This window comes from Fusarium venenatum (genome assembly GCF_020744135.1).
Source record: "Fusarium venenatum strain MPI-CAGE-CH-0201 chromosome Unknown EDB82scaffold_2, whole genome shotgun sequence".
NCBI lineage: Eukaryota > Fungi > Ascomycota > Sordariomycetes > Hypocreales > Nectriaceae > Fusarium > Fusarium venenatum.
The window spans coordinates 2,271,776-2,295,429 of NW_027072130.1; the positions used below are offsets into that span (position 1 = coordinate 2,271,776).

Sequence of the window (23,654 nt, forward strand, 5' to 3'; positions counted from 1 at the left end):
ATGTAATGAGTCGTCTTTGGGGATGTTACGGCCGAAGCACAGAGCAGATCATGACATGATGGGCTTTGCAAACCCTGGAGAATGCGGGGCAGAAGACCAGAAGAAGGAGATGGGCAAAGCATTGAGATTCGTGGATTTGTTTTTAAGTTGTCATGAGAACAGGGGAGAACAGAGCAGAGTAACAAAGGGTGTGTAGTCAACCATTGGACCGGTATATGATCTCAAGGCCAGATGGAAAGACGAGCCGAAGATCCTAGTAAAGACGCAGAGCAACTATGTGTCAAGAAACGTATGACATAGAGAGAAAGGGCTAGCTTGAAAAGAATTGGTCAGGGTAAAGAAGTTATGTATGCAGGTCATTTTACGACATTGAAACTGAGGAAGTTGAATATCGGTACAAGTTAAACCGAGCCCGAAGCTCAAGGTTCAACGGCCCAGCAGCCGTTAGCTCAGTCAAGCCGGGCACCAACTCGCCAACTTACAGTGGCTCCCCCTTGTAAACCCCGCATGTTCACTCTCTGTATTTAGCCGGGGGTGTTTCTAGTGCCCGCTAATTTATCCACCAGTCGATCATCTCGCAGGGGATCCTTGATTCTTTCTTTCCATTCATGCTCGATAGAGTATCATTAACACTTGTATCTTCACCTGTCAACGTCAATGCCATGACAAGATGGTGGGGTCAAGAGGGGAAAACATGAGATGGTCCCCATAACCAAAGGATGATGCTGTGCCGGATGAATTATCTTTGTAGGATGATGGAGAGTTAGAATCTCTCATCCAAACAACTACTTCTTCCTTGGAGCAAGCTCTCTACCTCTTACATTTCATTATACACTGACTGAGACTAAAATTTGATCTCCTAAACACCAAAGATGCATCTTCGCGATGGTATGTGGCTGCCCGCCGAAAACTTTCGCACAGAATACGCCGAAGATGTCTACGAAATCACCCCCACCCAAGACCAACAGGCATTGAGCTTGCTGTGCCCGACAAAGCATATCCGCACTCGTGGCGATGGCCTCAACCAACCCACTCTTACTATCGATATCAAAGCCGAGGCGGACGGCATCATATCGATTGAGAGCACACATTGGGCCGGTGCCCAACGAATAGGTCCTAACTTTGATCTCTTCCCGGATGGCCAGCCAAAGATCGAAGGGAAGATCATACAGAGTGACAAGGGAACCACCCTTCAGTCTGGCTCTTTGTCTGCCACTATTCATCCTGACCAACACAACTTTGACATCAAGTTCCATAGCTCTGATGGCAAGAAATATCTCACAAATCTCGGCAACCGCAGCACCGGTTTTGCCTACTCTCCTGCTCCTACCTCACAAATCCAGACCGGGGACATGAGAGACTTCAAGCACTACATGTTCATGCAGACAACTCTGTCCGTCGGCGAGTCTGTCCATGGTCTGGGCGAGCGATTCGGTGCCTGGAACAAGGTCGGCCAAAACGTCATTCTCTGGAACGCAGATGGTGGCACGTCAAGTGATCAGGCCTACAAGAACGTATCTTTCTGGATGAGCAATCGTGGATATGGAGTATTTATCGATTATCCTGGCAAGGTCGATCTCGAGATTGGCAGCGAGCGATGCTGTCGTGTGCAAACCACTATCGAAGGACAGCGTCTCAAGATGTACATCATTTACGGCGATGGACCCAAAGATGTGCTCAAAAAGTACACGGTCCTCACCGGAAAGGCCAACAAAGTCCCCAGCTGGAGTTTTGGTCTTTGGTTGACCACTAGCTTCACCACAAACTATGATGAAGCCACTGTTAACTCTTTCCTTGAGGGTATGAAGGCTCGCGGCTCGCCAGTTGACGTGTTTCACTACGACTGCTTCTGGATGAGAGCGTTCAGGTGGACAGACTTCATCTTTGACTCTGAGCGCTTCCCTGACCCCAAGGGTCAGATCTCGCGTCTCAAAGAAAAGGGGCTCTGCAAGAAGGTCTGCGTCTGGATTAACCCCTATATTGGCCAAGCTGGTGTTGCCTTCAAGCATGCCGCCGAGAAAGGCTACCTTCTCAAGCGTAAGAATGGCGATATTTGGCAGTGGGATCTGTGGCAGGCTGGTATGGGCCTTTTGGACGTCACAAACCCCGAAGCTTGTGCCTGGTATGTTGAGTGCCTCAATGACCTCTTTGATAAGGGTGTCGATGCCCTTAAAACCGACTTTGGCGAGCGCATTCCCACTCTTGATGTCCAATGGCATGATTCGACGGTTGATCCCCACAAGATGCACAACTACTATGCATTTGCGTATAACAAGCTTGTCTACGAAGCTCTTCAGAAGCGATATGGTGATAGTGAAGCCGTCCTCTACGCCCGTGCTGCCTGTGCTGGAACACAGCGATTCCCTCTCGTATGGGGTGGTGATTGTGAATCTACCCCTGAGGCCCTCGCTGAATCTGTCCGCGGTGGTTTGTCCATGGGTCTCAGTGGATTCACCTTCTGGAGTTGCGATATTGGTGGCTTCGAGGGTAAGCCCCCGCCGTGGATCTACAAGAGGTGGGTTGCCATGGGTCTCTTGTGTAGCCACAGTCGACTTCATGGAAGCAACTCTTATCGTGTACCCTGGACTGTCGATGACGATGATACTACGGAGGAAGGGTGCTCAAAGACCCTCGCAAAGTGGACCGCGCTCAAGACTCGTCTGATGCCGTACATCTTCTCCCAAGCGATTGAGTCTATCGAAGGTGGAATTCCCATGTCTCTTCGAGCTGTCGCCCTTGAGTTCCCCGATGATCCCACCTCGTGGTTCCTTGACCGCCAGTTCATGGTTGGATCTCAACTCCTGGCAGCCCCCATCTATGAAGAGTCTGGCGAAGTGGAGTTTTACCTACCTAAGGGTAAGTGGACATCCTACTTCACTAACGAGGTCAAGTCTGGTCCCGGTTGGTTCAAAGAGAAACATGCATTTGGCACCTTGCCTTTGTATGTCCGCGAGAACACTGTTCTTGTCCTTGGCAGCCGTAAGGAGGTTGGTGCTGCGTATGACTTTGCCAGCAATGTCGAGGTTGCTCTGTACCAAACTTCATCTGGTTCGAAGACTTTGGTAGTGGACGGCGATGGTAACACTGTTGCCGAGCTTGTTGTTGGTGATGATGGTAAGCTTCAGGGTACCGAAAAGCTCAATGGCGACTACAAGGTTACGGAGAAGGGTCGTGACTTGGAGGGGGATGCTCCTGTTTCGATTGAGTCATTATAATAGAGCTGAGCTTGTGAAGCTTATTTGTGTATACATGGCGTTACCATCCATGAGCAGGAATATATAGGCTTTGATGACTGAACTGTACTTTGTGTCTACTCGTTGACTTCTTTAGATCAACTGATATAAACACAATATTGATAAACACAATACTGATAAACACAATACTAATAAACACAATACTGATAAACACAAAGAACCAGCCGGTCAGTCTCGGTGATATCAGCCATTAAACTCGGCATCTATTAACCCGATATTCTGGTCATTGGCCAAACGAGAACATGCAAGAAGCTTTGTTGGTGTAACTACTATACCCGAAACTTTACATCCCAGAGCTGGAACATGTAAAAAATGGTGGTCAGTACCAACATAGATCTCATTCTTCATGTCACTCTACTTAGTCTAAAGTTCCGACATAGCTGCAGCAGTTCAAAGAGTACTCTTCACAGCCATCCGTAAAACTCACCCCCACTGAGGCTCCACTGCCAAAGCGAAATCGAGGGCATTGGGGGTTTCCCAAAGAGGAAAATCCAGGCGGTCCAATGCTACATGATTGGCCGAGTACTATCGTGGACTGAGAGAGTGGGATGGGGGTATTGGAAGGGCCTAAAGCTTGCTGTAGATTCATACATAGCAGGTTCGGTGTTAACTTAGCATATCAAAAGGTGCTGGATTACCTAGTTAGAGCTCTTGATTCGTCTAATATCCAAGCCCGGCTCCCATGATGCATCTGGGGATATGTTCAATTGACAAGTGCAGATCTCACTCTTCGTTCCTTTGTAGGAATTCCTACAATATGGCACAGTTCTCATTAACACTGAAGTTTTAATCTATAGTACAAGTTAATGGTTATTTCACCTGGCCAATGGCATAATTTCATGCAAAACGTTCGCAGTATAGGTTGGTTGGTATGTCTTATGCCCTTGTTACCTGTGCATGACCTAGCGTTGATCTGCAAGAACTACGGGCTCGGTGTCCGTGAATAAATCTTTGGTGAATTTTCTATCATCGTATGGTATTGACAGCATGTGAGACTGAGGAAGGAAGGATGGAATATCCACATATCTCATGATCATCTATGTCCGGGTGCGGTCTATCAAACCCCGACCAGAGACCTGATTGGTCCGGCTGTAAGTGAAAGCAAGAAGGATCAAAGGCACCTTCACTGCTAGACTCAATATGCATCTGTGAGTCTGCATTTAGCCGGATTGCAAAGAACTCGGACAAGGGGCTATACGCCGATGTCCTGTCTCGCCCGGGTCTATCATAGATGTGGCTGACAGACGGCATATGATATGGCCCAATGACTGATCAGATCATCATCGTGGTTCAACTTTTACATCAAGAAACAGGTCTGCAGCAATGCTTCTTGGCTCGGCCCTGAGGCATGCTGGTTTTGCTTTCTCTGGGACAATGAACCAATAAACGGCAATGAAGAGGAGTGGCCGACATACTATTTCTCCGGCCACTCGGGGCCGACCCAAAATCATCTCAGGGGAGCCATGCAAGACCCATCACGACTCGGCCTTTGCGTGCCGTGTTACATCTTACATAGTACTAGCCGATAGAGACATTTTATGGTCGAAAATCTACGGAGAACCCCGTAAACAAAGCCTTGCCGGTCACGTTGATCACTTCTGAACATGACGGAAGTTTACACTTGCGTAATTATGTTTGCACCCCATTGCTCAGTAACATGATCGCTATCGAGACATCCCTTTGACGCTCTCTGTAGACTTGGGTATGTGGGACCACCGGGATCACAGTGACCAACATCTTGGGGAATATTGATCATGACACTCACTATTGCTTTGGGAGAGGCGGCCATATAAGTAGACTCCCGAGCCACTGTTAACCACCCTAAAGTATCTTAATCCCATCGCCCCTAATACTTGAAGCACTCAATACAACAGATTCCAATTACTTGTATAACTAAACTATACGGGATAGTCTACGGGTATCATCATGGGGAAAGCCTATAACATTGGCCTGGCTTGCTTTGCAGCCATAGGGTGCGTACAAATCCTATACTATCACGGATGGAATTCCCAGTCATTCTGGTATGGATAATAATGGTCATCTCTTGAGTGCAGGTCCTTTCTCTTTGGTTACGACTCTGGTGTCATGACTGATGTCATTGCCTCGAAGCACTTCCAGAACTACTTCGATACTACATCCACTTCCTCCATCATAGGTGCCATTAACTCGACTTTCAGCGGAGGTGCTGTATTTGGAGCGTTGTTTGGTGGAGTCATCATGGATAAGTTCGGCCGAAGAAAGACTATTGGCATTGGTGCCTTTATCTGCACGGTCGGCGGAGTCCTTCAAGCTTCTGCTTACCAGTATGTACTCAGCTACTAACGTTGACATACCTCGTTGACTAACACATCGCGTAGTCTTGCCATGATGTTGGTTGGACGAATCATTGCTGGTTTCGCCGTTGGCTTGCTCTCCATGAGTGGTAAGGCTATTGTATACAGCCTCATGAATTCACGTTACTGACGAGCACTATAGTCCCAGTATATCAATCGGAATGCGCAAGCCCTAAGAACCGAGGTCTCATCGTTGGACTTGCCCAGCAAATGATCGGAGTCGGTTTCATTGTATCTACATGGGTTGGTTACGGCAGTCATCACATGCCCGATACTTCGTCCTTCCAATGGCGTTTCCCTCTTGCGTTCCAGGCATTTCCTTCTGCTCTGTTGTGCTTGGGCATGCTCTGGCTCCCAGAAACTCCTCGCCATCTTATTGCTACTGACCAGTTGGATGATGGCATGAGAACGCTCCGAAAGCTACACTTTGACGGCTCAAACGAGGAATGGATCAAGTCAGAATTCAATGAAATTAAACTGACTATCGATGCCGAGAAGTTGGCTACTGCACCGGGCTGGATGATTATGTTCAAGGTGCCACAGTGGCGGAAGAGACTCATGCTCGGAACTCTGGTTCAAGTATTCACTCAGTTCACTGGTAAGTGATAGTTGCATCGCTTGGACTGCGTGTCCTATGATAAAGAAAGTTGCTAACATCAGTTCTAGGAATCAATGTAATTGGGTACGTGGTATCATCGCTCCATCTCTCAGCTTCACCTTTGTCATGCAAAACTTCATTCCAGGTGAATATAACATAACATTGCTAACATAAAATAAGATACTATCAAACCATCATGTATGAGAGTCTTGGAATCACTGGCAAAACGAATCTACTTGTCGCAGGAATCTACAACTGCACAGGCCCTGTTGCAAGTAAGCTAGAGGCCCTATCATACAACATAACGCTCGCCAGAATACTTTGCTAACACTGTACAGATTTGGTCTTTATTACCTTGATCTCAGATAGAATCGGTCGAAAACGACCTCTGATTTATGGCATCGTTGCCATTTCTATCGCTCTGGTTCTGGAGAGCGTTGTCAACAGCCAAAACGTCGACGGCACCCACCATGGCCTCAGTATCGCTGGCGTTGCTTTCTTGTTTTGTGTCACGGTTATCTTCTCGTTGTCTTTTGGTCCCGTCAGCTGGACTTACATGGCCGAGATAATGCCTTACCAGATAAGAAGCAAAGGGTGTGCCTTCGCTACCGGTATTGGTAACTGGCTTGTTTCTACCTTCTGGAACCAAGTCAGTCCCCTGGCACTCAAAGAGCTAGGCTGGAAGTTTTACTTTCTCTTCGTTGGTAAGTAAATCCCTGTGACCTATTCAGGGTTGTCTGGCTCATAGTGAACAGCGTTCAACATTGTTGTTACTCTACCAACTCTCATCTTCGCTTTCCGAGAGACAAAGGGTCTGTCTCTCGAGGAAATCGACCTTTTGTTTGGAGACCGAGCACTAGGAAACCTCCCGGCTGATATCGAAAAAGATGGCGGTACCGTTGCTGTAACTAACTCGCACGAGGAGAGGTCTAAGCGGGAACTATAGTCTTTTTTGTACCTAATATGGAGTTAAATACGTCACTCACAGTCACGACTTCGTAGCACTAGCATATATAACATTTTATGGACATAGGCTTTCGTACTGAGGCGAGGATTGATAGACAGAGGTTAACCACAGTTACTACAAAGGTTCGCTTTTCGTGCCTGACCTGCCATCACTGACTAGAGGAGGAAGCTAGATACCTAAGATATCTGGAGAGTAATTAGTGCAAGATCATTCGACGTGATACTGAGCCATGGCAACTATTTGTGCTGTACGGATACAATTTCAAATCAAACCAAATTCACCCTCTCTTTCCATGTGCGATACGAGCGAGTATGTGAGAGCCCTTCGTCGTTGTTATTTCTTGTACAACGTCCGTTATGAAACTAAATAGGGTTTCCACGGAACCGCCGTGTTTATGAGCCTCAGCCATGTTGATGCCAATACTAAAGATCAACAATATATATACGATCCCCTTTGGCCGGACAACGTATGCATGTACATATAGTAACTCGACCAACGCGATGATTCGGGGAATTGATCGTGGGCGTCTCCCGATGTTTGTTTCTAGGGTCATGGTACCAAATTGTGAGTTCCAGGTCAATAATCACCAATCGCAATTATAACCAGTCCGGTATGGTGTAGTGGCTAACATTTCGCGCTCTCATAACTTGAGAGATCAGTACCGCGGAGCCCAGGGTTCGATTCCCTGTACCGGAGTTTCCTTTTTGCCGTTTGATGATCGAACTTGAATTAGTCCTCCATCACCCATAGCGACAGGTCAACCGACATAGCTAGCTGGCTAGCTATCTATTGTTTATTGTGTTATAAGAAAGTACAGGCAGGAGGCATTGAATTGCATACTTTGTTGATTTAGTTAGTATATTAACTCTATTATAAGATTACAATAAAACATGTGAAAACTATTCTATTTTCTCTTCCACTATAATTGACATTGAACCAATTCAAGACTTCATTAATTCCTTAAAGACAATCTGATATCCTATCTGTTATCGCAGTCGTGGAGTGCTCTATCCGGCACCGGTCATTTTATCATCCGGATTTTGGCCAATTAGGAGAGACCGCGCACGGAAATGTGGTCATGGGCTACGGGAAGGCGGGCAGCAGCCTCGCTTCCTGTTCCAGCTTCTCCTCGTCCCAACACCCGATCAAAATTGTTTTTGATCAAGTATACCACGTCAACACGGCCTTTTCTTTCGAATTGGGGCTTACCCCATTTCCTGGCATTGCGATTAATCTTCTATCTTCAACATATTCTTCCAAACGCGCCTGGACGGCCTGGCGCTCACTCGTCGCTTCTCGACATTCATCCATCGAGTCGGCTCTTGGATCCAATAACTGCCCGCCATGGCGTCGCAACAAATTCTCTTCGCCGAGACAATAGCGGGCATGAAAAAGGCTTTTAAAAGGAAATCATACGGTACGCGAGCATCTTTGCGCTTTTCGCGCCCAGGGGATCCTAAGCTGACCCTACCAACCACAGAGTCCGACTCAGATTCCGAAATCGAAAGCTATAGTAACCGTGGAAATAAGCTCAAGAAAAAGGCGCGGTTCGCTCGGCAAGGACAATTGGTTCCCAACAACGGCCCAAGCTCGTACAAAGAGGTTCGTTCTATGGACAAGCCCCTCCTGCTCAAGTCTAACATTGTCAGTATGTCGAATACGCAGGAGTCTGTCGCCCAATCCTTTATCGCAATCCTCTTTTAGTCGACGAGGAAGGATACGAAATAGACAGCGACGACGAGGATGAAGAGCGCGTTCAGGAAGCTGAGGCCTCTGCCGCAGAGTTGAACCCTTATGCCAATATCCAAATTGAGAGTATGTGAACCACTCTGCAGGCCAATCTCACGACTAACGGAAGCAGATATCCTTGCACCCCTCACTTCATCGACCGCCTTGCCGACACACCCAACCCTCTCGAAGCCTTTTACATCAAAGACCCTCACGCGGCTTGTTGATCAAGGCTGCGACATTATGCGCAAAGAAAACCGTTCCTTGTGGAAGGTCAGACACCTCCTGACAGCGTTATGTGGCGACTACACCTGGGCTCCATGCGAGATGATGGTCCGGCCGGCGGATGTCGAGCTTTACACAGATAATCACATGGCGCGCCATCTACTAGCCCTGTCCCAGGCAGTATCGGCGCTCCCTGCAATCACTAACGGCGATGTTGGAGTAACTCAAAACGGCGTCATAGCAGGAGATGCTGTTCTAGACACAACTTTGGTTGGAGAAACCATGGACAAAGACACAGCAGAGGATGCTGATATAACCATGACAGACGCTGGAACTGCCGACCCGGACGATTCCCATCTGGAAGACGCTGGCGAGGCCGAGAAGATGGATGTCGAAAAGAGCGCGGATACAAACTCGAATATTCCGAACGGCGAGCAGGCCCCGGCTGAACAGTCCGATTCCGCGAAAGTGATCCAGGTTGAATCAACAAACGTGGCCAACGATGGTTTGAATGAGCAGAAGCAAGATAAAATCCGAGCAGACAGAGCCGAAACCTCTGGACAACAGGCAACTAGCGGTGTACATCAACAGAGCGAGCTAGTCGAGCGAATAATACCAGACGCATCTCTGGTTTCTGAAGGAGAGGATGACTTTATTCACCCTCTGTTTCTTGCACCTGCAGGGGCAAGACCAGACAGAGACATTGGCTTGCCAGATCAGGAAGCAGAAGATATCCGACGACTTCTTGCTCTATATGTGCAAAAACAAGAAGAGGTATGCCGAGGGGCAAAGAAGTTGTTCTTGGGACTTCTCAAAGCTGAGCAGCTGCGCAAAGATGTGCTCCACTGGTCCAAGGCAGAAGCTCATTCAGGGCTCAACCGAGACATGTCGGATGGTGAGGACTGGTACGACAAGGAGGAATGGGGCCTGGCAGAAGATCTGAAGAAAGGGCAGGACGAAGAGGAGGAAGACGTCCAAACAACAGGCAAAAAGACAAGAAATCGACGGCAATAACGCCGAGTTCTCTCGCTGTTATATATTGGGATGATAATGACTGGTTTGTCGGGTTTAATTGTTTGGGCGTTCAAGGATGGCGTTTGGAACACACGCGAGATAGGCCTTGATGCCAACCGCGAGAAGAGCGCATGGTTTTGCATCTATAGATATGAATGTTGAAGCATTTTCTCTTTGGTGATTCTGATCACTTGATTCATTCATTAGTTTACTCAGCTTTGCTCCTCTTTGGTGGGTGCGTGAAGGAACATTGATTGATTTGGTTCATTGGTTGCAGGGATGTTATGGAGATGCGAGTGGGCGAATGCTGGTCGACCCCAGCCCCGCTGCTTGGCCATTATGACGCTGCCCATGACCCTGGACAGGCCCTCTCATCTTTCGCTTTCCAGTCACTTCCGGGCATGTGACAGGACAGGTAGGACATGCAAGACAGCGTAACTTACCTACCTACCTATTCCAGCTCTCCTAGTTTTCTCTTTCTCTTATTTTCTCCGCAAACTGTCAGTCATAACAGCAAGCAAAAGTTGACTGTCTCTACTCTTTGATCATCGCTGTTCTTTGTGACTTACACGTGAACTTGTTACGTCAGTGATCACGACTTTTACTTTACCTCACTTTACTCTTCGTTGCCTCGCACTTCATTAGCTGTCATCATGGGTATCATGGCTCTTGGTCCACAAGACTTCCTCGACTATGTCAACTACGACAAGCAGAGTTTGTACAGTGAGTTGACTTAACTTTGCCTCTGTTGAACAGTGAATCTAATTCGGTTCGTTTGCTCGTCTTAGTCTCAGCTGCCTCCATCGCCTTTAATCCGCTCTTCTGGAAGTGAGTTGTTTAGTCCCAATGTGACGACCTGGCATTGTTAACTTATTTCTCCCAAGTATCGTCGCCCGTCAAGGTATGCATAAGCTCGCTATTTAACAAGCGCATCGTGCTCTAGTATCGACTAACACTGACCTGCTAAAAAGAATACCACAACAAGCTTCTGACAAAGCTCTTTGGTGGAAACTCCAAAGCTGCTTGCTATGCCCTCGCCATCACTATCTTTTCTCTGGGTATGGTTCGCGACTTGATTTACAAGAATGCCATCTCTGAACAGCCTACGCATCCCGCTCTTGTCAACGACTACATACGGGCTGCTGCTGCTACTCTCTTTGTCGCCGGCAACGTCTTGGTTGTCACTTCGACCTGGCGACTTGGCATTACTGGTACATTCCTCGGTGACTACTTTGGCATTCTTATGGACGAGATGGTGACTGGCTTTCCCTTCAACGTGACTGGCTCTCCCATGTACACTGGCTCTACATGCAGTTTCCTCGCTACCGCTCTGTGGTATGGCAAGCCTGCTGGTGTCCTGCTCACCATCTGGGTCGATATTGTCTATAAGCTCGCCCTAAGATACGAGGACCCCTTTACTTCTGGGATCTACGCCAAGCGTGAGCGTGAGCGTGCTGCGGGTAAGAAGTCAAACTAAGCTTACCAGCTACACCCGTCGTTACTCTTGCAAGTGAAAAGACAAAAAGAGTAACCAGATGTCATGACGGCAGTGCACCATTCGCGTCTATACATAAAAAGGCCAGCGGACGGAAATGGGACACATGACAATACGATACAATATGCTATTGTGCAATATGCACCAGGCTGGCACAGGAAAGCTACGCCTTTCAACAGGCCGGGTGCCTCTCAACAGGCTTAAGGAGTTTTTCGGATACAGACACACATTTATACCATGCTATTACCGACACCAATCAGTCGACGGGCATAAGACAATACATTTCATTCTACACCAATACCAAAAATACATTGCATTCGATCATGAGATCACACATGTGAACAAGCATCATGTTCCTTTCATGACACCTACTCGAGACTGCATCTTGACCACCGTCTTCTGGTAAACACCTCTGGGCGATTATTGTTTGCTCTGAGTGTCACGATATACTATGTTTGGGTGGTAATAAGTTCAGTAGGAAGTTGGTTTCCAGAGCACACAAAGTTGAGAACATCGCATACCGTCTTTACTGGAGGTTCGGGGGTGGTAGTCCATTCACACATGTCTTGCCAGATTTCTGCTATCAGACAGTAGTAGAAACAAAGTAAGAACAAGCCTACAGTAAAGTCAAACCGAAATACACAAGATATTTCATCTTTCAAAGCTACTAAGCCTTTCTGTTCATTCCTCATAAGTTGATTTGAGAATCTACTTTACATTCCAATAGTCCTATAACAAAACAAATGGACTCTTTAACTTTACATCACTCCTCATGCACCGTTCTAAATCAGCCAACTGGTCCCATTTTTACCATCAACATCGACTCCAGTCTTGCCCAAGTTTCGATCATTTATGCCTCAGAGGGCTTATCGTTAGGGAGAAGGTCAACAGCTGTAGCCTCAACGGGCTTCTTCTCTTCAGCAGGCTTCTGCTCTTTTGAAGCTTCGCCCGCCTTCTCAGCTTGGCGCAAAGCGAGCTTCTTTTCCTTCTTCTTATCCTTGGCAGCCTTTTTGGCCGCGGCCTTTTCAGCCTCAAGGGCCTTCTGCTTTCGAATCTCCTCGCCACCGAAGGCCTCGCGCCACTCGTCAAGCTTGGATGCAGGAATCTGTGTAAAGAGAAGCTTGGGCTCGCCAATCTTTTGACCGGGCTTGATGAGATCGCCAGTCCATGTTTCGGGGATAGAAACAAGACCGGGGCTACCAATCTGCTCAAGAATGGCATCGGAAGTCGAGGGCATGTAGGGGTATACAATACTGGCAAGAAGTTGCAGGTGGTTGATACCGAGACCGATGACAGCGGCACAACGGTCAGGCTCATCGGCAAGAAGCTGGTTGTTCAGCTTGCTGTCTTGCAAGAGCTTGTTACCAAGGGCGGAAATATGCATGACGGAAGCAAGACCAGCACGAAGCTTGATGGCATTGAACTGGGCGATGAAGGTCTTGAGAGCCTCGTTGACTTCCTTCTTGTGCTCTTCCAGTCGCTCATCCGTGTACTTGGTGTAGTCTGGTACAACACCGTCCAGCTTGGCCTGGGTAAACTTGAGAATTCTCTGGTTCAAGTTACCAAGGTTCTTGAGAAGATCGTTGTTATTGCAGTCAATGAATTCCTGCCATTTGAATTCAGAATCGGCAGTTTCAGGTCGTCTTGACAGAAGGTAGTATCGCCAGACATCAGGATCAACGCCAGTTTCCTTGGCAGTGTTACCGAACACACCAACACCGCGAGACTTGCTGAACTTTCCGCCCTCGTAGTTAAGATACTCGGTTGTTGACATCTTGTGGACCTTGGTCCAGTTCTCTCCTGTTCCAAGTTGAGAAGCAGGGAAGATGATAGTGTGGAATCTAATTGACTTGCGTTAGTAAACACTCTGCACACGGTGCCTTTGGCTAATGGGGACCGTCAAGATTCGGGTTCACTTACGGAACGTTGTCCTTGCCCATGAACTGGTAGAGCTTGACATTCTCGGGGTTCTTCCACCACTTCTCCCAGTTTGTACCGTCCAAGTTATCACCATCCACCAAGTTCTTGGTAATGGAAACATAGCCAATGCAGGCATCGAACCAGACGTAAAAGACCTTCTCGGCGTACTCTTCATTGCTCAAACCTTCAAGATCCTGGGGGATTGGGACACCCCACTTGAGATCTCGAGTGATACCACGGGGGAGGAGACCCTTATCGATCCATGACTGTGTGATGGAGATACAGTTGGTGCTCCAGTCTCCTTCCTTGCTGCTCTTGTGGAACCAAGGAACTAGAAGATCCTTGACGGCATCGAGTCGGAGGAAAAGGTGCTTGGTCTTTCGCTTCTCGGGGGTGGTGCCATCGACCTTGCAGCGGGGGTTGATCAGGAAACCAGTGGCCTTGGCCTCGACGTGGTCGTCCTCTGAAGCACTGGGTTCGCGCTCGGGCTCGAAAGGGTCAAGGAGTCCACCACAAGCATCACATTGATCTCCACGAGCGCCGAGATCGTGGCAGATGCTACACTCTCCCTCGACAAAACGATCAGCGAGGAACTTGCCGTGGTTGGCATGTGTACAGAAGGGCTGGGTAGTCTCCCGCTCCTCAATGTAGCCATTCTTCCAGAGTTCCTTGAAGATCTGCTGCACAATCTGTGTTTGTTGCTGGGTGGGTGTTCGGCCGAAAATGTCAAAGTCGATTCGGAACCAGTCGTAGACTCCCTTGTGAAGGGCGTGGTACTTGGCGCAAAGGTCGGCGGGCGAAAGACCTTCCTCGAGAGCCTTTGTTTCGGTAGCGGTACCATATTCGTCAGAGCCACAAATGTAGATGGTGTTGTAATCTCTGGCTTTACAGTAGCGAGAAAACACATCAGCAGAAAGAACACTGCCGATGATGTTACCCAAATGTGGGATGTTGTTGACGTATGGAAGGGCAGAGGTGATGAGGATGTTGCGCTTGCCCTCCACGGGGAGGATTGGTGATTTGGAGGCCATTATAGGCAGTTAGTAGTCGCAGCCAGTGGTTAGATGAACTTCTGTAGGCTGTAAGTAGATTTTGCGTCGATGTTTGCGAAATATTTGTGAGTCACAGAGCTGCGATAACGCCGTTGACAGTCAAAATTCGTTGCTGAGGTGGTATGGCGGGGGCGGGGGAGGGGTGACCAAAATTATCTATGTCTGGGTCTAGGGTAGGCTCAGATCGATGTTATTGAAGTGGGTGCATTTGAGGCTCCCTACCTACCTAGGTACCTATCATCAATTTGCTTTCAACTATCTCATATAGCTTGTCGTGTACAGATCCAACAGTATCTTATGTGAATGCCTATTGATTGAGTGATAATACTGAAGCTCAGCTCATTACTGCACGGTGGTACATCACTGAAGTGAAGGGTGGAAACATTACAGAGATCTTTTGAAATGCAATTTGGGCAAGCATTACCAGTGGAATATGAACGGTTTCAGGACATGGAAAGCCTCCATGTCACAAATCATCTTTTTTCTAACATCTTCTCTGTGGCCTATCAGAGAGCCATGTCCAACTCTAATTAGAGCTTCACATAGTAATGTCCCTTTTTCGGATGACCCTGAAAGCTAGAAGTGACGACAGTCGACCCACCAAAGCTGGCAAGAGCCCCGCGTCACGGCCCGCGACCAAGTAACTAAACCCCACTATCCCTCCTTCTGTTACGGCAGTAGCGAGTAGGTATGCGCCTGACTGCCTGGGTACTACTCGATTGGAGCTACTAACCATACCTTGATTTGCCTTTCCTCATCCTACCTACCTACATTGCCTGATAGTTTCTTTGTTGTTACAAACACTTCTGCCTTCAGTCAACAGCTCGGGAAACTATCGTCTCTAGTCGCGTCACCGAAGCTTCGCATTGTGTCGTCTGACTATTGGCTAACCCCACATTCCTTGGTCTACCATCATTCATCAGATACTTGAGCTATCCAGAGCTATCGTAGCGCTTGAGATAGCATCGTCCTAGCATTATCAGGGAACAATATCGCAAGGACTTTAACGTACGCAACATAAACTACATACGGAATTTGTCAATATAGTTCATCATGAGTGTGTTCGCAACGGTAAGGTCACTCTATCCGACATGCATGTGCCAAACTCTACGGCTGCGACGTTACTCGTTGGCAACTCCTTTGAGCTATTTATATGCCACTGGTCCGCATTGAACAATCGTATATCAACTGGCTAACACTACTATAGAAGAAACCGTTCTCGGCCGTGACTGTCACAGTCGAGAATCTTACCTCTGAGGCGTATGAAGAGGAGGATTTCAGTGGTATCCCCGAGCTCGTCGAAGTCATCACTTTGCAAGCCACTGGCCCAAGCGAAGCAGCTCGCGCTCTTCGGAAGAAGCTCAAATATGGAAACGTCCATCGCCAGATCCGTGCACTAGTTCTCCTCGATGGTCTTATTCAGAATGCTGGCGAGAGGTTCCAGCGCACCTTTGTTGACGAGCCTCTGCTTGAGCGTCTACGTGTTTGTGGCACTTCTGACTTATCTGACGTGGCCGTGAGAAATAAATGCAGGGAGCTTTTTCGCTCATGGTCGCAATACGCCGGAAAACCGGGACTCGACAGTCTTTCACGACTTCACAGGGTGAGTCACAGCTGCTGAAAGCTCCTATGATTATATGCTCATTCTTTCAGGAACTTCCCAAGAGGAAGCAAGCTGTCACTCAAGAGCGATCCAAGGTCCTCAAAGAAACAGAAGAAAACCCATTTGTCGATGACGAACAAGAAGCTGCGGCAAAGGCTGCCCGCGATGCACGAAACGCCTCGGGCCCTTCAAATTCAACCCCTCTGTCTGGTTCAGGATTTGGTCATGCACCTTCCAAATCCTCATCCGGAGGCAGTTCCTTCTTCGGCGGTTCCAAGGACAAAAAGAAAGATAAGGATAAGGCCAAGGGGAAGCGAAATCCTTTCAATCTCGAGGCTGAGAAGGATCAGATGAAGTCTGTCATTGCCGACTCCTCTATTGCAGCCACGAATTTGATGAATTCGCTTCAAAGCGTTAACCGCGAAGTTGAGCGCATTTCGGAAAATCAAGTTGCGGTGGAACGTTTCGAAGCCTGTAAGCTCCTGAGACGAAAAGTTTTGCGTTATGTAAGTCATCCTCGAAGTTGCTTCTAATGTATTAAGCTCATGGTTGTCAGGTTCATCATGTCGAAGAAGAGCAGTGGTTAGGAGGGTTACTCCACGCCAATGACGAGCTTGTCCACGCTCTCATGTCATTTGAACAGTTCGATTGCTCTATTGACGCGGATAGTGACTCTGATGACGAACTTGCTGAGCAAGCCCATCTGTACCGAAGTATGTGTCGATGTTTTCTTTAGTCAGGCTTCAGCTAACTCTTCATAGTGGCTACGATCAAAGGCAAGGAGGCCATGGCCAAAGCAGCCGCCCAGTCTCCAACTACTTCGCAACCCCCAGATCTGTCCGAGCTGAACATTTCACATTCTCCTGCTCATGCTGCTCCTCCTCGCCCTCCTCCAATGTCAAAGCCTCACTCAAACCCACCTCCCCAACCCCCACGGCCGGCAGCAGTGTCTCCGCCTCCACAGGATGAAGAGGATGACGATGACCCTTTTGGAGATTCACATGCACTCGATACACCTTCACACGAGCGCGAACAGCCTAGGTGGTGACGATCGAAAGCAGGCGTCAATATCGGTAGTTTGAATAGTTGAATTTAGGCACAGGCTTTTGTTGGTTAGAACATTTAGGCACGACATTAACAGTGCTATTATCAAAATATCTTTACCATTTCGTCCTTCTGTCAGTATTAATGTTTAACGATTACTCAACGAGCCTCCATGTAAGATCCGATGGTGACATGTGTAGGTTAAGTTTTGGCATGACAGATCACCATTTGAACACCACAATTATATGTAATCAACTCAAGCTAGAGGTAAGCATAATCAATTATAAAAGAAATTTTATGTAGAATTCATGTTTGTATTTGACTCTGAACTCCTAACACGTCTGATTAGTTATCTATCATGACTGTCGGCAGAGTTCGAGCAGTGCGTGTCATTGCGAGTACATCACTTTGACGAGCTAGGCGCCAGAAAACCCTACGCATAATGTGGCTAGACTTGGACTCCATCAATTTCAGGCCTCTCATCTTACCGTGTATGATTGTTAGGATCCCGAGTCAGTTCATTCGCTTGGTATTGTATTCCCATGGTACTAATCGCGGGTCTCTTCAGCCCGAGATCACCCAGACCGCCTTCGCTCAACACACGGTCTGATGCGGCCGTGTCGGTGTGGGCGTCTCGCTGCACACTCCCCATATGTACCTCTTTACCGTACAACGTGTGCAGCTCATATGCATGAATGCGTGGAGTACCGAAGTGTTGATCTCCATACTGCAAGCAATAAGGTGCAATCTACAGCATTTCGTCTGCTGTATAGATCTTGCGGTCAACAAAGCAAAAGGACCTGCCCCAAGTGCCATGAAGCAGTACAGCAGAGTATTAAATAAGATTTAGTTCCCGTTGTCACCTAGGAAAAAGCAAAAGAAAAAGGAAAGTTTGCGAAATTCTTGTATGTAGATCTAATACACAAACAAACAGCCTGTTTCCTGACAGTTCCGATCGAAATAGTGTCAAGGAAGGGCACTTGCTCCCATGTTTAATTGCTTGTGCTTGATCTGCACAACCTGTCATGATCCTGACCGCATGTTGGCTATTTACGCTTGTCTTACGTTAGAAATTGCCCGACTAGACTACACGAGAAATGTAGTCTAGAGGCGACTCAGGCACACAGATCTGCTTGTTGAAGATTACCGGGATACGGCGGGGTCCTCGTTCACGTTGCATTGATCGGACATGGCGGTATGGACATATGTAGACTTGGACTGCTGTCGGCACGAGAAAGATAATTAACTGCCGCATCAAAGCTGGCATGGTGATGGCATGGCGCGTTCCTGAACAGCTGGCCGAAGCTTCTTGATCGACATGCCCGTCTCGCTTGTTGGAAGCGTTGTGAACAGGGCAGCGCAACTCGCTTTCCAACCAACGCATAATCCCAAGGATAGTCAGCTCGGAAGTGTGGGACGATTCTGGCCAGACCTTTCTCATGGTTGCGTTGTTATTCAGGCACGCTCTCATTGTGCGGTCAGCTTGAGCGCAAGAGAACGGTGACAGGCTGAGACAACTGTTTGGCACCACAAATACTTGAATAGGAAAAGAAAATGCGGGAACGCGCAGGTAGGTGTCCATCCCTAAAACCGCGTCGACGGCAATCTCAGCCCGGACCACCAGACGAGTCCACTTAGTCGTGGAGCAAGTAAAGTAGTAATTAGAGAGGCTGCAGGAGATTGCATACAGTACCATAGTACAGCAGCCCCGACAACACACGTCCACATGATCATTCAGGAGCTTCTCGTCTTGATTAAATTGCCAGCCTTGAATCACCAACCACTATTGCTCTCAAAGCAGACCCCACCTCGCCGGAGCCTAGTGTGAAGCGATTTCAGTCGTCGTGACCAAGTCCAGGTTGGTGGGTAGCAAGGTACCTTGTACTGAGAGGTAATGCTTCGGGTTTCTAGCGTCACATCTGGGGAACATGATGAAAGAAGACCAACGTTAATTGCGGCAGAAGCAAATGTGTGTACATACTGACATGGAACGAAAGTCCTCGTGGCAGCCATGGGCCAAAGACACCCCTGCGTTGGCCCTGCGTTGGTGTGTGTGCTCCTTGGTGTGGAGGGGGAAAGTCAAAGCCTGCATTCAGCCCTGAGAGACTCACTCTTTGACTCCGCTGCTCCACTGCTTCTGGAAGCTTTCCATCATTTGTTTCATCCTCCGGACCTTTGGGCACGTTCCTAGGCTCAAAATGCGGTGCAATTCAGGGACCCCTGGGAGAATACAGTGAGATAGGTTTCGACAATACAAAAGCGAAGAAATAATTCCATCTATATCGCCCACGTTATCAATGTAAATATAGTATCCGCGTCGCGAGCCATGACATCCCGATGCGGTTTGCATTGGTGTAGCACGAAACAACCAACTGTTGGTTGTAGGCTATTTTACATTCTTTCACGGATGTAGTGAAATGTCGATCACCAGACAGTTCTAGCAATTGCTGGCCCCACGACCCAAGTTTAGATTCGAGTCATTGCACGGTTGCGCTGCTGTTACAAGGAAAGCTTTGATACGATCGACCAAAGACATTCATTGATTGTAATGGATTTGCGACACCCGAAAGCCTTGACCAGCTGAGTTTCTCGGCCATATGCGGTACATTATGATGTATTTTTTTCTCCTCTCGAATCCTTTGTTTCAAGTTGATCATGGCTTCGTCTTCAGGAAGCCACTAAACAAAGATGTTTAAAAGGACAGCCGTGTTTCTTAGCAAAGATGGCTTGTCGTCTTCGACAATGGAAAAACACATCATGCTGTAGCTTACTGCATGACCCTTGAGGTTATTGCGGTTCTTGAAACAAAGATGTTATTTGTGCCACCTGCGCTAGGGCGGAGAATAAGGTCGAACTGTTTCATCCATGCTTCGAGTCTCTCAAGGTCTGTGTCCGAGCACAAAGCGCACGTAAGAGGACAGAAGGTATTTCGCACAGCCGCCAAGCTTTTCGCATTTAATCTTTCAAGCCACTAACCTTCTTGGTAGGGTCGGTGTATCGCCTTCGCCGAAAATGGCGTACGGATGGCGGGACGAACTGACTGGAATGGTGTCGCTACTGACAGCTCCCCAGCCTAACTTTGTCTCCTAATAATTCTAATAATAAGTGACATAGATGAAGCTTCGCTGATGTAAAAGAGGGGACGTCTGAGCATGCTTGGAACCTCAAAATTGGTATGTGCGCAATACTTCTGGAAGGGTTCTTGAGTGGGTTGATCACTTTGCTTGCCCATGTCTTGGATACTGAGACAAACTCAAGCCACACGAGTGATACTGCTCATAACATGTGGAAGCAGTTCGCCCCTTGCCTATCATCCTGGAGCCTTTGCTCTAACGGTAGTTTACGTGTGCTACAGAGTACAGAGTACAACAAAGCTGATCAAGTCAACGGTTGCTGACAAACATGGTCAGCAGCCCAAGACCGTCGTTGGTCAGACGACGTCCACCTCAGTTGTACACGGATGAGGGGTTCTGTTGGCTGTTGGTGTCGTATGTTTCTCTTTGCATCTTGAAGTAATGAAATGTGATAAAATAAAAGCCTCGTCGACTGTTGAAAGTTCGGTCAGACTCCGATACCCCCACGTCTCCTCGAATGCGATTTCTCAGCTGTTATGGTTGTCTTCAATGAATATAGGGTGGGCTGAGGGAGAAGCCAAAGAGCAGATGAAAACTTGGAATACAATCAATGAGGTTGTGTTCCGGAACCGCAGCCTGATTTGTACATTTCCAGGAACCGTGTACGAGCCTTGTTTGTATTGAAAAGACAGCGGTATATATGTCCGATGAGACCATCTAGGAAGATTCTTTGCAGTATAGCCTTGGAATGCCTCATCTGTTCGCATGTGGATTTATTCTGTCTCATTGAATGGTGATAGCCTTCTGTGTTTGAGTTGCGCCACAAGTCACCAATGCATGTTCACTTAATGAGTTGCCATACAACAATTAATTCCTCTTCCACCAACGTAGTATAGCCTAGAGCGGATAGTACGCCATGGCTGCTGCACCAAAACCGCCCAGCAACTCTTTCTTGAACTTCTAGAAAGCCACCAGAACAAATAGAATTGATCCATGCTCCTTCAGCACGGGGCAATTGAAGATGGGGCCCCGAGAGCATGGGGCCAGGGCCAGTGCAAGGGCCAGGGCGGCCGGTAGAGGGCTCTTACGTGTGTCTCGAGACAGAGACAACACGGATAATCATTAAAGATATGTGTATGAGTGGGAGAAGCCGAGCGGGATCTGTCGAGAGATTTTGGGCTTGGGCAGTTTGAACTGAAATTGTGGAGGAGAACAATTAAGTTAGCACAGCTATACGGCCAGCCTACCAGCCAAGGGACATAAGTTTCATCTCTCATGCGTGGGACAATTCTAGGAAGGAGGGGTGAAATGGAAGGGAAGTGGGTGGGTGGTGAGCGGGTTGGCGGCGGGCAGGCAAAGGAAGGATCGGAATGAGAAAGTGACATCGAGGAGAAGAAGGAGGGAAAGAAGCTCAATGGAAGGAACGATATGGTCGTGGGCGCAACGCTACGCTCGGACTTGCATTGTCACAGACGCTAGATCCGCCTTTTACATTACCATTGTTCCAGAAGGTTTCTCGAAACCTTCCTCGGAGAGTTAGCGTCATCTCCGAATTTGTAATGATTGTACTGATGGCCCTGTCTAGCGTCCGAAACAACCAACCAAAGCTCAGTACCCGAGCGTAGCCCCTGCCATCCTGTCGCGTTTAATACCCAAACCTGTTAGTCTCATTCAAACTCGAGCTTCGGTGTTTTTTTCTTCTTCTTTCTGTTGCTACACCCCTTTTCAAAATTCAAGTCAACTTGACTCAACACAACGCCAATTGCTCATCAGCGTCATGGTGGATCTTGAAGACTGTACATCTGCCTTCTGACTAACTATTGCTCTCAATATCTTTTCTTTCTGTAGATTAGTACATGTCCCTCCATTAATCTACAACGCGGCACTTGCCGGCAAAGGAAAATATATCTTGGAGATGACCGTTGCCACATAGTAAAGCCAGTCTCAAAACTAAATCAGTTCAGGCGGTGTAAGCCCAGTTGTGCCTGTCCAAAAGGCAGGTCCATCATAATGAAGCTCTTTGAAAAGACTGTCAGGTACTGACGAATTAGTCCCACCTCAGCCCACTACACCTCGAGCTATGATAGGTATCTTTGTTACACAGTGCAGGGTTGTTGACTCCAACACCGGGGAGCGCCCAGACCATCCGCTTCACTTCCGATTGGGCAAATAGTAACTGGAACGACCTTCGACCCAGGAACAGCAAACATCCCATGAGCGGCAGCCTCATGCGCATTGCATGCATTGACAGCCTAGTTAAGTTGCGGACTATCACAGGGAGAAAAGAGCGGAATATGAAGTGACACCGCCTTCACCGAGTCACTGAGAAATAATGAATGTGATATGCTGTTAATCCAGGGGCAGTTTTAGGTCTTTGTTCGCATCAGTCGAGTGACGGAGCTATCGATTGCCTAAGCCGCGAATCCCTGGGCTATGTGACCAAGAACAAAGAGAAGTCATGACTGACAATCAACTAACACGAACAGGTGATCAGATATTGAAATTACAGATGTCGAGTCTCATGCAGGTTCAGGCTACGCTCTAACCGGTTTCACCGAAGTTGATGGTAACGCATGGCTGGAGATTAATTAGCCTCTACCAACAATCAGCACTTATTGTCGCCTATGGCGCAGGAAACGATTGTAAAAAGACTACTGCCAAGAGAGGTGGATTCTTATTTGAGGCAAGCCACACTAGGTATATTACATACGAGACGACACCGCCAGTATGTGTGAGATGGGTCAGGGGGTATGTATGGGCACTGAATTCTTCTGGAAGCCAGCCAGATCTACCAGCCCCGGCAGCCCAACATTACCAGTTCTGGGTATCTCTGACCGTGCCCAAATTGACGGGACCCGTTTGAAAACCCCTAGGAACAGACCTGGGTTATTTTGAGGGGCGCACGCACAATCGCAGGGTACAGGGAAGACTCATGACGTCGGTCTTGGCGGGTAGGGGTAGGCAGGGGAGAGTGATGCGTTGTACATTAATTACATCCAGGGATTCTGTTGAGGGTTGAACATCAAACAACGGGAGCTGGGTCAGAGAGAGGCCTGTTCACGATCCCGAAGGGGAGAAACAATGACAACGTCCAGAAACAAGCAAACAGAGGATGGTTTGCATATACGGGATGCATCATCTCATTGCATGGCCAAATCGTCTGGCACAGGCTTATATGTATAAACCCTGCTCACCCACTCTATGTTATTTCATTGATGATGATCCGTTGTTTGGAAACACGAGTTGACAAAATGGGAGGTGATGGGGCGTCCACTCGCAACCCACGACAACACAGCATGATATGCCGGCGGCCCAATAGGCATAATGCAGTAGGAGCGAACGATACG

The 23,654-nt window shown here is 48.0% G+C and overlaps 8 protein-coding genes and 1 non-coding gene across 9 annotated transcripts; 7 read left to right on the forward strand and 2 right to left on the reverse strand.

Moving 5' to 3' along the window:
* The first annotated feature begins 536 nt into the window (after nucleotides 1-536).
* EDB82DRAFT_496086 (glycosyl hydrolases family 31-domain-containing protein) lies at nucleotides 537-3,408 on the forward strand. The gene has a single exon (XM_025733629.2). The coding sequence runs from the start codon at nucleotides 873-875 to the stop codon at nucleotides 3,213-3,215; it is 2,343 nt and encodes a 780-aa protein (XP_025584516.1). The 5' UTR covers nucleotides 537-872; the 3' UTR covers nucleotides 3,216-3,408.
* A 1,772-nt stretch (nucleotides 3,409-5,180) lies between these two features.
* EDB82DRAFT_474152 (general substrate transporter) lies at nucleotides 5,181-7,131 on the forward strand (the record flags this gene model as incomplete). The annotated part of the gene is made up of 8 exons (XM_025733630.1): nucleotides 5,181-5,227; nucleotides 5,309-5,557; nucleotides 5,612-5,676; nucleotides 5,730-6,185; nucleotides 6,254-6,269; nucleotides 6,366-6,460; nucleotides 6,524-6,889; nucleotides 6,941-7,131. 8 exons carry the CDS (start codon nucleotides 5,181-5,183, stop codon nucleotides 7,129-7,131), a joined length of 1,485 nt encoding a protein of 494 aa, XP_025584517.1.
* Nucleotides 7,132-7,758: 627 nt separating this feature from the next.
* EDB82DRAFT_t83 lies at nucleotides 7,759-7,848 on the forward strand. Its single transcript has one exon. It is a non-coding gene; the product is annotated as a tRNA-Glu (tRNA).
* Nucleotides 7,849-8,496: 648 nt separating this feature from the next.
* Nucleotides 8,497-10,119, forward strand: EDB82DRAFT_523449 (RXT2-like protein; the record flags this gene model as incomplete). The annotated part of the gene is made up of 4 exons (XM_025733631.2): nucleotides 8,497-8,569; nucleotides 8,633-8,754; nucleotides 8,802-8,967; nucleotides 9,014-10,119. 4 exons carry the CDS (start codon nucleotides 8,497-8,499, stop codon nucleotides 10,117-10,119), a joined length of 1,467 nt encoding a protein of 488 aa, XP_025584518.2.
* A 453-nt stretch (nucleotides 10,120-10,572) lies between these two features.
* Nucleotides 10,573-12,028, forward strand: EDB82DRAFT_140256 (phospholipid methyltransferase-domain-containing protein). The gene is made up of 4 exons (XM_025733633.2): nucleotides 10,573-10,842; nucleotides 10,908-10,947; nucleotides 11,004-11,020; nucleotides 11,091-12,028. Exons 1-4 carry the CDS (start codon nucleotides 10,773-10,775, stop codon nucleotides 11,594-11,596), a joined length of 633 nt encoding a protein of 210 aa, XP_025584519.1. The 5' UTR covers nucleotides 10,573-10,772; the 3' UTR covers nucleotides 11,597-12,028.
* A 2-nt stretch (nucleotides 12,029-12,030) lies between these two features.
* EDB82DRAFT_140333 (uncharacterized protein) lies at nucleotides 12,031-14,717 on the reverse strand. The gene is made up of 2 exons (XM_025733634.2): nucleotides 13,535-14,717; nucleotides 12,031-13,455 (listed from the first exon to the last, which is right to left on the reverse strand). The coding sequence occupies exons 1-2, from the start codon at nucleotides 14,563-14,565 to the stop codon at nucleotides 12,465-12,467; spliced, it is 2,022 nt and encodes a 673-aa protein (XP_025584520.1). The 5' UTR covers nucleotides 14,566-14,717; the 3' UTR covers nucleotides 12,031-12,464.
* A 537-nt stretch (nucleotides 14,718-15,254) lies between these two features.
* Nucleotides 15,255-17,372, forward strand: EDB82DRAFT_496095 (uncharacterized protein). Its single transcript, XM_025733635.2, has 5 exons — nucleotides 15,255-15,657; nucleotides 15,794-16,189; nucleotides 16,240-16,695; nucleotides 16,746-16,902; nucleotides 16,951-17,372. Exons 1-5 carry the CDS (start codon nucleotides 15,640-15,642, stop codon nucleotides 17,235-17,237), a joined length of 1,314 nt encoding a protein of 437 aa, XP_025584521.1. The 5' UTR covers nucleotides 15,255-15,639; the 3' UTR covers nucleotides 17,238-17,372.
* A 745-nt stretch (nucleotides 17,373-18,117) lies between these two features.
* EDB82DRAFT_496097 (uncharacterized protein) lies at nucleotides 18,118-19,186 on the reverse strand (the record flags this gene model as incomplete). Its single annotated transcript, XM_065608528.1, has 1 exon — nucleotides 18,118-19,186. A coding segment is annotated over exon 1 (610 nt), but the record flags the coding sequence as incomplete, so codon positions are not given.
* A 1,149-nt stretch (nucleotides 19,187-20,335) lies between these two features.
* EDB82DRAFT_140391 (uncharacterized protein) lies at nucleotides 20,336-20,765 on the forward strand. The gene has a single exon (XM_065607054.1). The coding sequence runs from the start codon at nucleotides 20,464-20,466 to the stop codon at nucleotides 20,695-20,697; it is 234 nt and encodes a 77-aa protein (XP_065464590.1). The 5' UTR covers nucleotides 20,336-20,463; the 3' UTR covers nucleotides 20,698-20,765.
* The last annotated feature ends 2,889 nt before the right edge of the window (nucleotides 20,766-23,654 follow it).